This window comes from Danio aesculapii, chromosome 9, assembly GCF_903798145.1.
Source record: "Danio aesculapii chromosome 9, fDanAes4.1, whole genome shotgun sequence".
Lineage (NCBI taxonomy): Eukaryota > Metazoa > Chordata > Actinopteri > Cypriniformes > Danionidae > Danio > Danio aesculapii.
The window spans coordinates 17,725,858-17,738,467 of record NC_079443.1 but is presented as its reverse complement, the minus strand read 5'-3'; the positions used below and the strand labels follow the sequence as shown (position 1 = coordinate 17,738,467).

The 12,610-nt window shown below is 43.8% G+C and overlaps 1 protein-coding gene across 3 annotated transcripts in view; it reads left to right on the top strand.

The window, feature by feature from the left end:
- The window catches only part of slc9a2 (solute carrier family 9 member 2), a 29,358-nt gene extending 17,912 nt beyond the window's left edge, over positions 1-11,446 (top strand). For 2 of the 3 annotated variants that reach the window (XM_056465059.1, XM_056465060.1), the window contains 4 exons: positions 5,397-5,496; positions 5,860-5,976; positions 6,876-6,963; positions 10,660-11,446. In XM_056465059.1, the coding sequence (XP_056321034.1) occupies positions 5,397-5,496; positions 5,860-5,976; positions 6,876-6,963; positions 10,660-10,994 (640 nt within the window). In that variant the 3' untranslated portion in view covers positions 10,995-11,446. Of the gene's footprint in view, positions 1-77; positions 2,397-5,396; positions 5,497-5,859; positions 5,977-6,875; positions 6,964-10,659 lie in introns of those variants that run through there. The other variant, XM_056465061.1, reaches the window with a different exon arrangement.
- The last annotated feature ends 1,164 nt before the right edge of the window (positions 11,447-12,610 follow it).

Below are 12,610 nucleotides of genomic sequence, written 5' to 3'. Positions count from 1 at the left end.
GGTCTGCATTGTATAAATGTCCATTATCATTTTTTATGTGAAACTATGTCACATAGTTTTTTATGATTTGATTTCAGACTTTTAAGTGATGGTTGTTCTTGATCTGTTATGGGAAGCAGACGGACAAGGAAGGTGAGTGAATTATTAACAATGTTTATTTGTAACACATGAGCACATCAGGAGAACGGAGGAGAAGTGAGTGGAGTCCGGTTGTGCGGATGATCCTTGGTGGCAGGCTGGATGACTGATACTGAGGGAGACCTAATGCACACACCAGAGGGCTTGCGGGGAAGACAGACTGATGACAAACACAAGGCAGACAGGACACAGGGAACACTGGACAAACTAGGAGAGACAGAGAGCAGATAAGTACAATATACTGATATCGAGTGTTAGTGATTACCAGGAGGTGTTCACTCAGAGTCCGCTTCGTAGGAACGAGACCGGACCCTGAGTGAAGTGAGGTGTGTGCTTATATAGTGACTAAGTGATTGGGTGCAGCTGTGTGTGGTTAATACTCAGGTGATGGTGATCTTTGCGTGATGCTGGTGGAAGAGCCTGGCCAATCCGTGACATTACCCCCCTCCCCAGGGCCCGCTCCTGAGGGCCTATACCTCCGACGCCGTGGTGGTCTACCACGTCCACGAGGTGCTGGAAACTCGGGGTGATTGGAGTGGAACTCTTCCATAAGTGCAGGATCTAATATATCTGATCTGGGGACCCAAGATCTCTCCTCCGGACCGTATCCCTCCCAGTCGACAAGATATTCCAGCTGACCACCACGACGTCGGGACCGTAGAAGGTCCTTGATCTTATAAATGGATCCGACTTCCGACATCAGGGGGGGAGGAGGTTCCTCTTCATGGCCAGGCTCTGTGGAAGGAATCAGAGGGTCGTGAAAGGGTTTGAGGAGTGAAACATGGAATGTGGGGTGGATCCTATATTGTGGTGGTAACTGTAACTTAAATGTGACGGGGTTGACCTGCTCCAGGATGGTGAAGGGACCAACAAATCTGGGACTAAGTTTTCGGGAGGGCAGTCGCAAGCGGATGTCTCTGGTGGAGAGCCAAACTTTCTGCCCCGGCGCATAGCTTGGACCTGGGATCCTCCTCTTGTCGGAGACCTCCTTGGCTCTGCGAACTGCCCTCTGGAGATGGTGATGAGCATCGTCCCAGACCCTCTCGCTCTCCCGGAACCAGTAATCCACTGCGGGGACATCAGAAGGTTCGCCATCCCAGGGAAAGAGTGGAGGTTGGAAGCCCAGAATACACTGGAATGGCGTAAGTCCGGTGGTAGGTTGCCGCAGGGAATTCTGGGCGTATTCCGCCCAGCCCAGAAACTGGCTCCAGGAGTTTTGATGACCGTGACAGAATGTTCTGAGGAACCGCCCCACTTCTTGGATTTTCCTCTCTGTCTGGCCGTTGGTCTGTGGATGATAGCCAGACGAGAGGCTGACGGTCACACCTAGGAGTCTGAAGAAGGCTTTCCATAGTCTGGAGATGAACTGGGGTCCTCTGTCCGAGACTATGTCCTCAGGTAATCCAAAGCATCGGAAGACATGGTTGAATAGGGTTTCGGCGGTTTCCAGGGCTGTGGGCAGACCCTTCAAGGGAATCAGACGGCAGAATTTGGAAAAATCGATCGACAATGACTAAAATGCAGGTATTACCTCCAGATGATGGGAGATCTGTCATGAAGTCAACTCCTAGGTGTGACCAGGGGCGGTTTGGGATGGGCAAGGGATGGAGTTTACCTGCAGGTAGATGGCGAGGACTCTTCGACATAGCGCACTCTCTACAGCCTTGAACGTATCTCCTCACATCCCTCGCCATGTGCGGCCACCAAAAGCGTTGGGATAGCAGCGAGAGGGTGTTGTTGGTCCCGGGATGTCCTGTGCCCAAAGATGTATGGGTGGAATGGATCAGATCTACCCGTTGGTTTTCAGGAATGAAGCGACGATTGGGGGGACAGCCCGGCGGAGTCCTGGATTCGGGAGTGGCGACGACTGTAGGAGCGGACCAGGTGATGGGACAGACCGTGATCTGTTCTGGGAGGATTCTGGCTGGGGTCTCCATGATTTCCGGCTGATCATAAATACGGGAAAGTGCGTCCGCTCTGATGTTCTTTGACCCAGGTCGGTAAGATATGGAGAATTGGAATCGGGAGAAGAACAGGGACCATCGGGCCTGACGAGGACAGAGTCTTTTGGCTTCTTTGAGGTACTGAAGATTCTTATGGTCTGTAATCACCTGGAAAGGATGTTTAGCTCCCTCCAGCCAGTGTCGCCATTCTTCCAGGGCAAGCTTGATAGCTAATAGCTCCCGATTTCCGATGTCATAGTTTCTCTCCGCCGGGCTGAGCTTCCTTGAGAAATAGGCGCATGGATGGAGTAATGCTGGTGTACCTTGATGTTGTGACAGGATGGCTCCAACTCCAGTTGTCGAGGCATCTACCTCGACCACGAACGGGATTTCAGGATCTGGGTGAGTCAGGAGTGGAGCTTGAGTGAATGATTGTTTGAGGGTTTGGAAGGCTGCATCGGCTTCGGGAGGCCAGGAGAGTTTCTTGGGGTGATTTTTGAGTAGGTTGGTCAGCGGAGCGGTAATGAGACTGTAGTTGTGGATGAATCGTCTATAGAAATTGGCAAACCCTAGAAATCGTTGGAGTTCTTTAATAGTTGTTGGTTGTGGCCAGGAGACAACGGCAGTGACCTTCCCCTCGTCCATGCGAACCCCTTTCTGATCAATAATGTACCCCAAGAACTGAACAGATGGTAGGTGGAAGGAGCATTTTTCAGCCTTGAGGTACAATTGATGGTCTCTGAGGGTTTGTAGGACCTCCGCAACGTGGTGGCGGTGTTCGGCCTCACTCCGGGAGTAAATCAGGATGTCATCAATGTAGACTATGACGGAGATATGGAGGAACTCCCGGAGGACTTCGTGAATGAAGTTCTGGAATACGGAGGGGGCGTTGACCAGACCATAGGGCATGACCAGGTATTCGTAGTGCCCTGTAGGGGTCACAAACGCAGTCTTCCACTCGTCCCCCTCACGTATTCTGACCAGATTGTAGGCGCTGCGGAGGTCCAACTTCGTGAAAATCTTGGCGGATCGGAGTTGTTCCAGGGCCGCAGGGACGAGAGGAAGGGGATACCGGAACTTAACTGTTCCTTGATTCAGAACTCGGTAATCTAATCAAGGACGCAGCCCTCCATCCTTCTTGGCCACAAAGAAAAAGCTTGAGGCAGCGGGTGACGTGGACTGGCGGATATACCCCTGACTCAGTGCTTCCTGAATATACTCCTCCATGGCCTTAGTTTCCGGAAGGGACAACGGGTAGATCCTACCTTTGGGCATAGGAGCGTCTGGCAGCAGGTCTATGGCGCAGTCCCATGGCCGATGTGGAGGTAGCTGGGAAGCTCTCTTGGGGCAAAAAACGTCTTCATATGTGGAGTAGATCTTCGGGATTTGAATGGATTGTTTATTGATTGGACTTTCGACAGACGTGACATAGATGGTAAGTGGTTTCTGAAGTTGAACAGGTAGGTCGGGAAAACATCTGGTTTTGCAGTCTTCACCCCATTTCTTTATTTCTCCTGTGCCCCAAGAGAGGATGGGATCGTGCTTCACCAGCCACGGGCGCCCTAGAATGATGTCCATGGATGCACCCTCCAGAACCAGAAATTGGATCTCCTCCTTGTGGAGCAATCCCACTTGGAGAGAGATAGGTTCACATTTGCGATGGATACGTGCCTGGGAACGGATTGCGTTGGTTATGGGTTGGATCTGGTAGACGTGCGTCGAGGCTTCGGTGTTAAGATGGAGCTGGCGACAGAGGGCGTACGAGATGAAATTTCCAGCTGACCCGGAGTCGATGAGGGCCGTGACTGAAACAGATACAGAAGGGGTAGTTAACTGGACATTGGTGGTGAGAGGATGCATTTTTTCAATGGGGGAACTGAATACACTCACCAAGGGACGTGCTGGACGAATGGGACAGTCCAGCCTGACATGTCCTTCGGCACCACAGTACATACATAGACCCCGGGTCAGCCTCCTCTGTCGCTCAGTGATGGTGAGTCTACCAGATTCCACGATCATTGGTTCAGGTTCTGGAGGGACTGCTGGCTCTGGCGAACGGAGGAGTGCTTGGGGAACAGGTGGAAGATCGTGCTGGTACACCCTCAGACGATCGGAACAGCGGAGGGATAGTTGGATGAATTTCTCCAACCCCAAGGTATCGTCGAGGGCTGCTAGCTGTAGTCGGAGGCTGGGCTCCAGTCCGAACCGGTAGGTGGTGAGGAGAGATCGCTCATTCCATCCGCTAGCAGCAGCCAGAGTACGGAACCGGAGCGCATAATCCTGAGTGGACATGGCTCCCTGTTTGAGATGGTATAACTGTTCTCCAGCTGCTACTTCTGCATCTGCGCGACCAAAAACCTCCTTAAAGTACTTGGTGAAGGCTTGAATGGAGCTGGTTACCGGCCCAGACTGTTGCCAAATGGTTTCTGCCCACCGAAGAGCCGATCCAGAGAGAAGGGAGATGATGAATGCGATTTTGCACCGATCTGTGGGATATAACTCAGGTTGCATGGTGAATATGAGAGAACATTGCAAAAGAAATCCATTGCACTCCTCCGCCCCGCCAGAGTAGGGCGCTGGTCGAGCCATGGGACTGGATGAGTGGGTGGACGGTGAAGAAGTGCTCGGTGCTGGTGGTGCTTCGGGAAGTGGAGTAGATGGTAATAAAACTCTCTTCAATGAGTCCACCAACTCTTGAATGGGATCGTGAGTGCTCATGCTGTTGATTGTAGAGGTCCGGTCTTCTGTTATGGGAAGCAGACGGACAAGGAAGGTGAGTGAATTATTAACAATGTTTATTTGTAACACATGAGCACATCAGGAGAACGGAGGAGAAGTGAGTGGAGTCCGGTTGTGCGGATGATCCTTGGTGGCAGGCTGGATGACTGATACTGAGGGAGACCTAATGCACACACCAGAGGGCTTGCGGGGAAGACAGACTGATGACAAACACAAGGCAGACAGGACACAGGGAACACTGGACAAACTAGGAGAGACAGAGAGCAGATAAGTACAATATACTGATATCGAGTGTTAGTGATTACCAGGAGGTGTTCACTCAGAGTCCGCTTCGTAGGAACGAGACCGGACCCTGAGTGAAGTGAGGTGTGTGCTTATATAGTGACTAAGTGATTGGGTGCAGCTGTGTGTGGTTAATACTCAGGTGATGGTGATCTTTGCGTGATGCTGGTGGAAGAGCCTGGCCAATCCGTGACATGATCATTCAAGATATTGACATTTTATCCTCAAAGATGACAGTTCTTAACCCAATTTTAGTGTTTCCTTGTTGATTTATGTTATTGTCTTTTATTGTAGTGAAGAGAGAAAGAACACCTCGAAGCCCAAGTTCTTGACATCTGATGTTGCAAATATGCATGAACTCTTATCAAAGAACATGTACAAGATCAGACAGAGGGTGAGTTGTGAAAGTAATAATGTACTGAACTCATAACAATAACTGAAACAAACTAAACATAATTATGAGAACTTATCCTATTAAAATCAAAGCCAATTTTTTCCTTTCAGTGCTTTTGTCATATGTACTGTATGTGTACAGGCTAACTAATGTACTGTTGGTGAGTTCCTTTAAATAACAAAAACACCAGCAAAAAATATGAAACCCTGTTTGACTTTACTATATGTTTTTATGAGAGTTCATAAATGATTTCTCAAACTGTTGATTTGCAGTATTAAGTTTATGAGTTATAAAACTGGCTAATATTTATTTTGCTGTTTCTACTGTAATATTTCACAAGCTGCCATCTCTCATTCTTCACAGACGGTGTCATACACGAATAGGCATTCGTTACCCAATAATAACATAGCCAAAGAGATCCTGATGAGACGCCACACAACCCTACGAAGAAGTCTCAGATCTGGAACCTTCAATGCCACTGTATGTGACACTGAATTTTTTAGTATATGACTAAAAGAAGTTGTCATTTTTACAAAGAATGCTGCTTAAAGAGATAGTTTAACCAAAAACAACAACAAAAAAACACAAATCAACGAAACAAAACAAATGACAGCAGCTGTAGATGCAATATAGTATATAGTTATTAGCCCTGACATTTTTTTAAATATATTTTTCACAGTATTTCCTATAATATTTTCAGCTAGAATAAAGGCGGTTTAATTTTTAAAAAACATTTTAAGGTCAATATTATTAGCCTCCTTAAGCAATATATATTTTTTCGAAGGTCTTCAGAACAAACCATTGACTTGCCTAATTACCCTAACTTGCCTATTTAACCTAGTTAAGCCTTTAAATGTCAATTTAAGCTGTATACTAGTATCTATAAAAGGTGGATTTGAACCCAGGTCCATTCAAGACAAGTCTGTTCAAGACTTCCCTATTTCACGTTCTACTCCCTACACCCTTATGAAGGCATTGTGTGTTCTTTGTCTGTTCAAGACAGAAATGATGGCCAGAGTCAGTGCAAATAGCCTCTGCCAATAGACTTACAAACTTACTGTTTATTTACTTGCCCTCAGACCACCAAATATGTATGTGGCTTTTTATTCAGTAGATTTGTAGCTGAATTTGTGTCCTTGTTGATTCATAAAAAAAAGTGAGTAGCGACTAACACTGAGATAAAAGAAAAAACCATCCAGGCAAAACAAAATGAATACCCATGGCTCCTGGTGGTGAGTGTTTTTAGGTGTGCTATTATTTAACAGAGCACAATATTATGCATTTTTTAAATATACACTACGTACACGTCTATATATGAAAATGAGAACCATATTTTCTGTCACTGACTCTTCCTTTGCTCTTCTCCTCTGCTGCACCAGAATTCAACTAGGTCCCAGAAGTTTTTCTCTTTGCCGGGGGGTCAGAGTTTGAACTCTGGATTTCCTGCAGGAAGATTCCAACATACTGGTGAGAGAATATACAGTTTTTACTGAAAACAGTTAACATCATCTAGTGATTTCCATTTGACTCTGGTCCTTCTAGTAAAACAAGATAGATTCTACAGACTTTGCACATGACTGCAGAATCCACATTCACTCACTGATTTTACATTCAACTTAAATGTACAGTACAAGACACTGGATCTGTCTCTTCACAATGCAAACCAGTTTGAAATATGAAAAAGTGAGGTGTATTGTTACAGGACTACCAGATAAGAGGAAACATTGTATCTTTTTATCCAAACCAGGTCTATTAGTACTTGTAGGCAGGTGAGCCAATGGGATCATGGAAAATGAAGTCCATTGGTGGGAGTGAACAGGGTGACGATAATGAAAACAAACACAAAGTGCACTGGAGAGCCGGCTAACTGGAGAACTTAAGGTCTTTAAGGCCATAATGAAGGAGCAGAATATCGCCTTCATGCCTTTGGGAAAGAAGCAGGAAACAGCCTCTGTGCCTACAACAAAAGAGCACGGAATGGCCTACATGGCCATGATGAAGGAGAACAGTGTGGATCTCCAGTGCACCCTTGGCAGGCATAAGACCAGCATGTAGGGGCCTTATTTGTAAGATATTTCTGGCATGGTGGCAGGCTAGAAGATAGATATATCCTACCATGTGCCTGACTGGGGACTGCCAATGTGTTAGGAATGTGTTTTTGTCAGTGTAGTTCTGCTGGACTGAGTTTATACCATCATAGGACTTGCTGGTTTGTGGTTTAACATTAGCGTTTCCAGTCGCCAGTCGCATTTCCACTGTCACTTCCGGGGCCTGATCGGGCCAAAGCAGGGCCTCCTCTGGGCCAGGCCTTTTTCAGCCTGCCGAATACCTTGGGCCAAAGAGGGTCAGCTGGGGCTTCGGGGTGGAGTGAAAGGAGAGGCGGACTTTGCCTAAGTCTGGCAAAGATGGCGTGCCGCCATTACACTACTTTTTTGATTGCACACGAGTACATGCAGGGAAAGAAAACATATACTGTAGCTGGTCAGTTCAAGACAGGCTATTCCAAAAAACACCTTATTGGTTAGGGGTGTTTTTGCTTATGATCGTCCTTATGTTTCCCTTTTAAATGTAAGGGTGTTGCAAAAAATAATAAAGTAGTTTTAATTTATAAGTAATATTTCTTTGCTGTGTCCTCTGTTTCAATAATGTGTAATAATCTTTACACCATATTAAAGACACAGCAGCCAGTAATTTTCAGTTTTAGTTTTTGTCAAGTTTAAATGGTGTGTTCGTGCTTGAAACATGTATGTGTGTGAGAGACCGGGTGAAAGAGTGGACAGTGGAAACGCGACATGATAAAAGCCCTGGCTCGCAGTGGCCCGACAGTGGAAATGCGGCTATTGTGTCATCACTGCATGACGTGAAGGTCATTTCAGTTGCGGCCTAGAATATCATAGAAGTCACTGAGCACTAATGATAGGACGTTTTTTAATGAAAAACACAGATTACACTTTTAAATGCAAATTGTTTGATATAAGAGTAAACTGAAACTCAGTATCTACATGTTAAAATACAAACACATTAAAATTGTGACATACCGTGCACTAATATTACTAGGCAAGTAAGTTCCCTGCTGGTGAACCCTAGAAAGTTCCTCCAAGGCCAAGACACATGACATAGTTGAGGAGTTGGGTGCTGACCTATCTGGGATTGGTGCTTTGTATGTGTGGTTCCCTCCAGGTAACCCCATATGTGTTTGGTCAACCATGGGGAGTTCCCCCCCTTAGGTAAACCAGTGTCTTCCTATCAGCTAACCATAGTATGTAGTATTACATACCCTATTCTTGTGATGCGATGTTGTGAACCGAGGCTATGAAGCATGTATCAAAATGTGAACCGGAGCTTGATTCGTTTGTCATAATCACGTGATTGGTGACATCCGAAGCTTCATTTTCACCTATACCCACGTGACTGCTTTGAATTTTGATTCAAAGGTTTAAACACCCTTGTGGGTTAGTAATGTGTCTTGCAAGAGCTAGGCATCGATTACATACATTTACACTGTTTCAAAGCACTGCACCGTTCCCATGCACCAGTAGTTCAGCTAAAATAGTAATTTATAGTAAAATCTTTTGAACCATACTACAGTGTATTAGTGTATTATTTACATTTACATACAACTATTTTTAAAGAAGGCCACTGCATATTGTGGTATAGTGTGTAACGGAGGCCAGCTGGTGAGCACCGTACTTTAGATTCACTCCAATAGCCTCCTTCTTAGCATTTGCCTCCTGTGGAGGAACCGCCGGTTAGATCCCAATTAGAAATGAGTGCATGGGTCTAGGATCGAATACAATATAATAAACGTAAATACTTTTACATTTGTGGTGTAATGTAGCATACCTTGTATGTAAAAAAAAAAAACTACAGTAATTGAGTAACTTGTTTATATTACTATTGTTCTATTACTACATGAATGAGTTGGTCATTTTACATTTTCGTAACACAGTGCCTTCCCACACATTAACCAGCAGAGGTACTCATCAAGCTCTGATTTGGAAAGCTTTATGTAACAAACCTTTTTCCGATACAATTGAGTCGAACGATTCACTGGTTCAGAAAGCTTCATTTCACCATCACTACCATATTCTTTGAAGGAGGGAATGTAGATGTTAAGCTCTGAATCGCCAGCTCAATGCTGAGCCACACCTGGATCCTCTGCGATATCTGATGCGTCATCTTGCAGGTGTGCCTTATATACTCCTTATTGGGGGTTAGGCTGCACATGCAGAGTGTACTTGCCAATTTCATACTAATATAATTAGGGCTTTTTCATTCAAGTCAGAGTGATTCTTAGCAAATCCCAATCTGCTGGTTTGGACCAGGTTTCGACATAACATCCCTAGATCCTTCAGGGAATGACTGTTACACGTTTAACCATGTAACCACTTTTAAGAAACACTTGTCATTACATTGATTATTCGCCAAATAATGCATGGTACTATGGTAGTTCAGGCAGCCATGATACAAGTTGTTGTTTGGCAAACGCACCTCTGGATTGAAGACATGGGCTGTAGTCCGAAGTCTACTGTGCTGTGCTGGCCATGGGAAAGCATTTAGCTATAGGTACCCTGATAGAAGACAATTGTGCTCATCAGCCACATGGTCTAAAAAAGTTACACATTGTTGCTTGTAAGACTGAAGTCAACAGGAGGACTGTTTTAATGTATTTGTGATCTACAGTACCTGCAAATCTACAGTAGTTTTAGGCTATAGTAGGTTTAGGTTTTTGTTTTAGGCTGTAAAATGTGGATTCTGTCAAAAAAGTAATGTCATAATTAGATTTACTTTATCAATTACCTTAATTAAATCAACATTTGATATAAACATACTTTGTTAAAGCAACTTTTGCCCGAGGTGCACTTCATATCGTTTTTTAGATAGCTTTGCAGGTATGGTTTCTTAAAGTATTTTGGAGATGTTGTAAGTCTGTTTCTTCATGTCTTTCAAGACAGGCTGGATGATTGAGAGATCAGTTCTGCCGTCAGACTCCTTGTGCATACAAATATCTTGCTTGATTATTACAATTAATGGCAAAATGTTTGCAAATGTAAACTGATAATTCCTGCTGACACACTCCAACAAAAGATAAAAATAAAGTTAAATCTATTTTAGCAAGTGAAAATAGTAGCCATATAATAATCTGCATTTTTGTCTTTTTAGACCTTGTTGATACTGAATCTGAGACTGCATATCCATCAAACAGACCAACGTTCAGGCATCAGCAGAGATCATCATCTAAAGCAGTGATTCCTCTCAGGCCACTGAACAATCTGAGGGAAGATAATGAACCAAATGAAGAAATGCATTACAGGACGTCACATCCGAAGTTAAAATTCAGACATTCAGGACATCAAACCTCACGTCGGTATTATGGCACATCTAGAAGCTGTAGTGACGCAGACTATGAAGAGCAGCAGTCGAGGTTGCCTCCTCATGGATGGACGGAGGACCCGCAAAATAATGTCCAACATCCCCTGATGAGAAAACCACACTAGATGCCACAGAAATCACATAAACAGTGTGATCATACTTTAAAGCAGCTGAACTGATAATACTTAATCTTACCACTTTGGAACAAACTAAACAATGCAAAAGACTTCTACATGTGAGAAAGCGAAGAACGTTCTGTATGTTAACCAAAATTACAACATGCTAAAATATAAACAATAGAGCTTTCCATGAAACTAAATCCACATTACTCAGTCTAAATATAAATATGGCAAATTAAACAAAACCTTTATCTTTTTTTGCACTTTTTTACATTTTGTACTTGACCATGAAGGTTAAATTTCATTAACCTTCATTGACATTATTTTTATGTGTAGTTATCTAGTTGTACATACATGCGCTCAAATATTTTAGTGTATTATTACAAAAAATAGAAATGTACTGTATGATAATTTGTGACATTGACATGATCATTAATAAAACTGCAAATTTTTATGAAGCAGTGTACTTCTACGTACAATCGAGAAATATAAAGAAACTTGTGCAGGCTCCGGCTTCTTTTATTTTCATATATGTGAAAATAAAACGGCATGTTCTTAAACAGAGATTTGTGTAATTGTGAAAACACTCTTGCTGATGTTAAGAACATAAAAAGCCTACAAAAGTACTAATTGTTAATACATAAAAAATTTAATTATGATAAAAAAAACTGACCCAAAACAAAAAGAAAAACTGAAAATATTTCCCAAATATAAACGACAAAAGTTGGGGGTTGACAAGATTTTGCAATGTTTGAAGTCTCTGCTAAAATCTTGAAAACAGTAGTGCTATTCAATATATTCGTGGAAACATCACAGGTTACACATGTAACCATGGTTCCCTGAGAGGAACCAGACACTGCGTTGAAAGTTATGATGCTTCCTCTGCATGATGGGACTATGAAATACATTTAAAATCAGTCCAACAGTGTAGCAGGTCATTATGATGTAGCATGACATGGTGCGTGTTGTACTGTAACCTAGAACCAATAGAGCACATAGCTTTAGAAAGGTTAAAACAAGTCAATCAGAGGAATGCAGAAGTTATGGCAAAGGGATGCAGCATCTCTTTCCTTTTTAGGGATGCATGGTATGCAGAACCTGAGACTTTCCCTTTTTAGGGAACTTGTTTGGATGCAGTGGACTATTTTTTGGCGGCCAAACAACATGAACAATTGCTCAGATTTATGCCACCAGCAGCTCTGTGGACATAATCATGTAGTTCTTTAACCAGGCACAACAAATTGTTGAAGCAGCATCCCTCCCTAAAGATTCACCACCTACAGGTGCAAGGTAGGCTGATTTGGCCACCACAAAAACCCTTAATATAAAGGGATTTGATCCTGTGGACAATTCCAGCACTGTACCAACCGGGCAGTTGACTGGGTCAAAATGGTGCTCGTTGCACCAAGAAGATAAAATTTTCCACCTTACAGCATACAATTTCCTTGTAGTTGGTTCCTTAATAGCATTCGGGCCAACTCCCTCACCATCAGTTCAGCCTGGAGTGCCTGTAATATTGCCATAATATGGAGGTTACCAGCCAGAACCGCTACTGGTTATGCTTTACCCCCCAATCTTGATGATAATTCGCATGGTCTGGAGCGCAATGTCAGGGCCTTAAT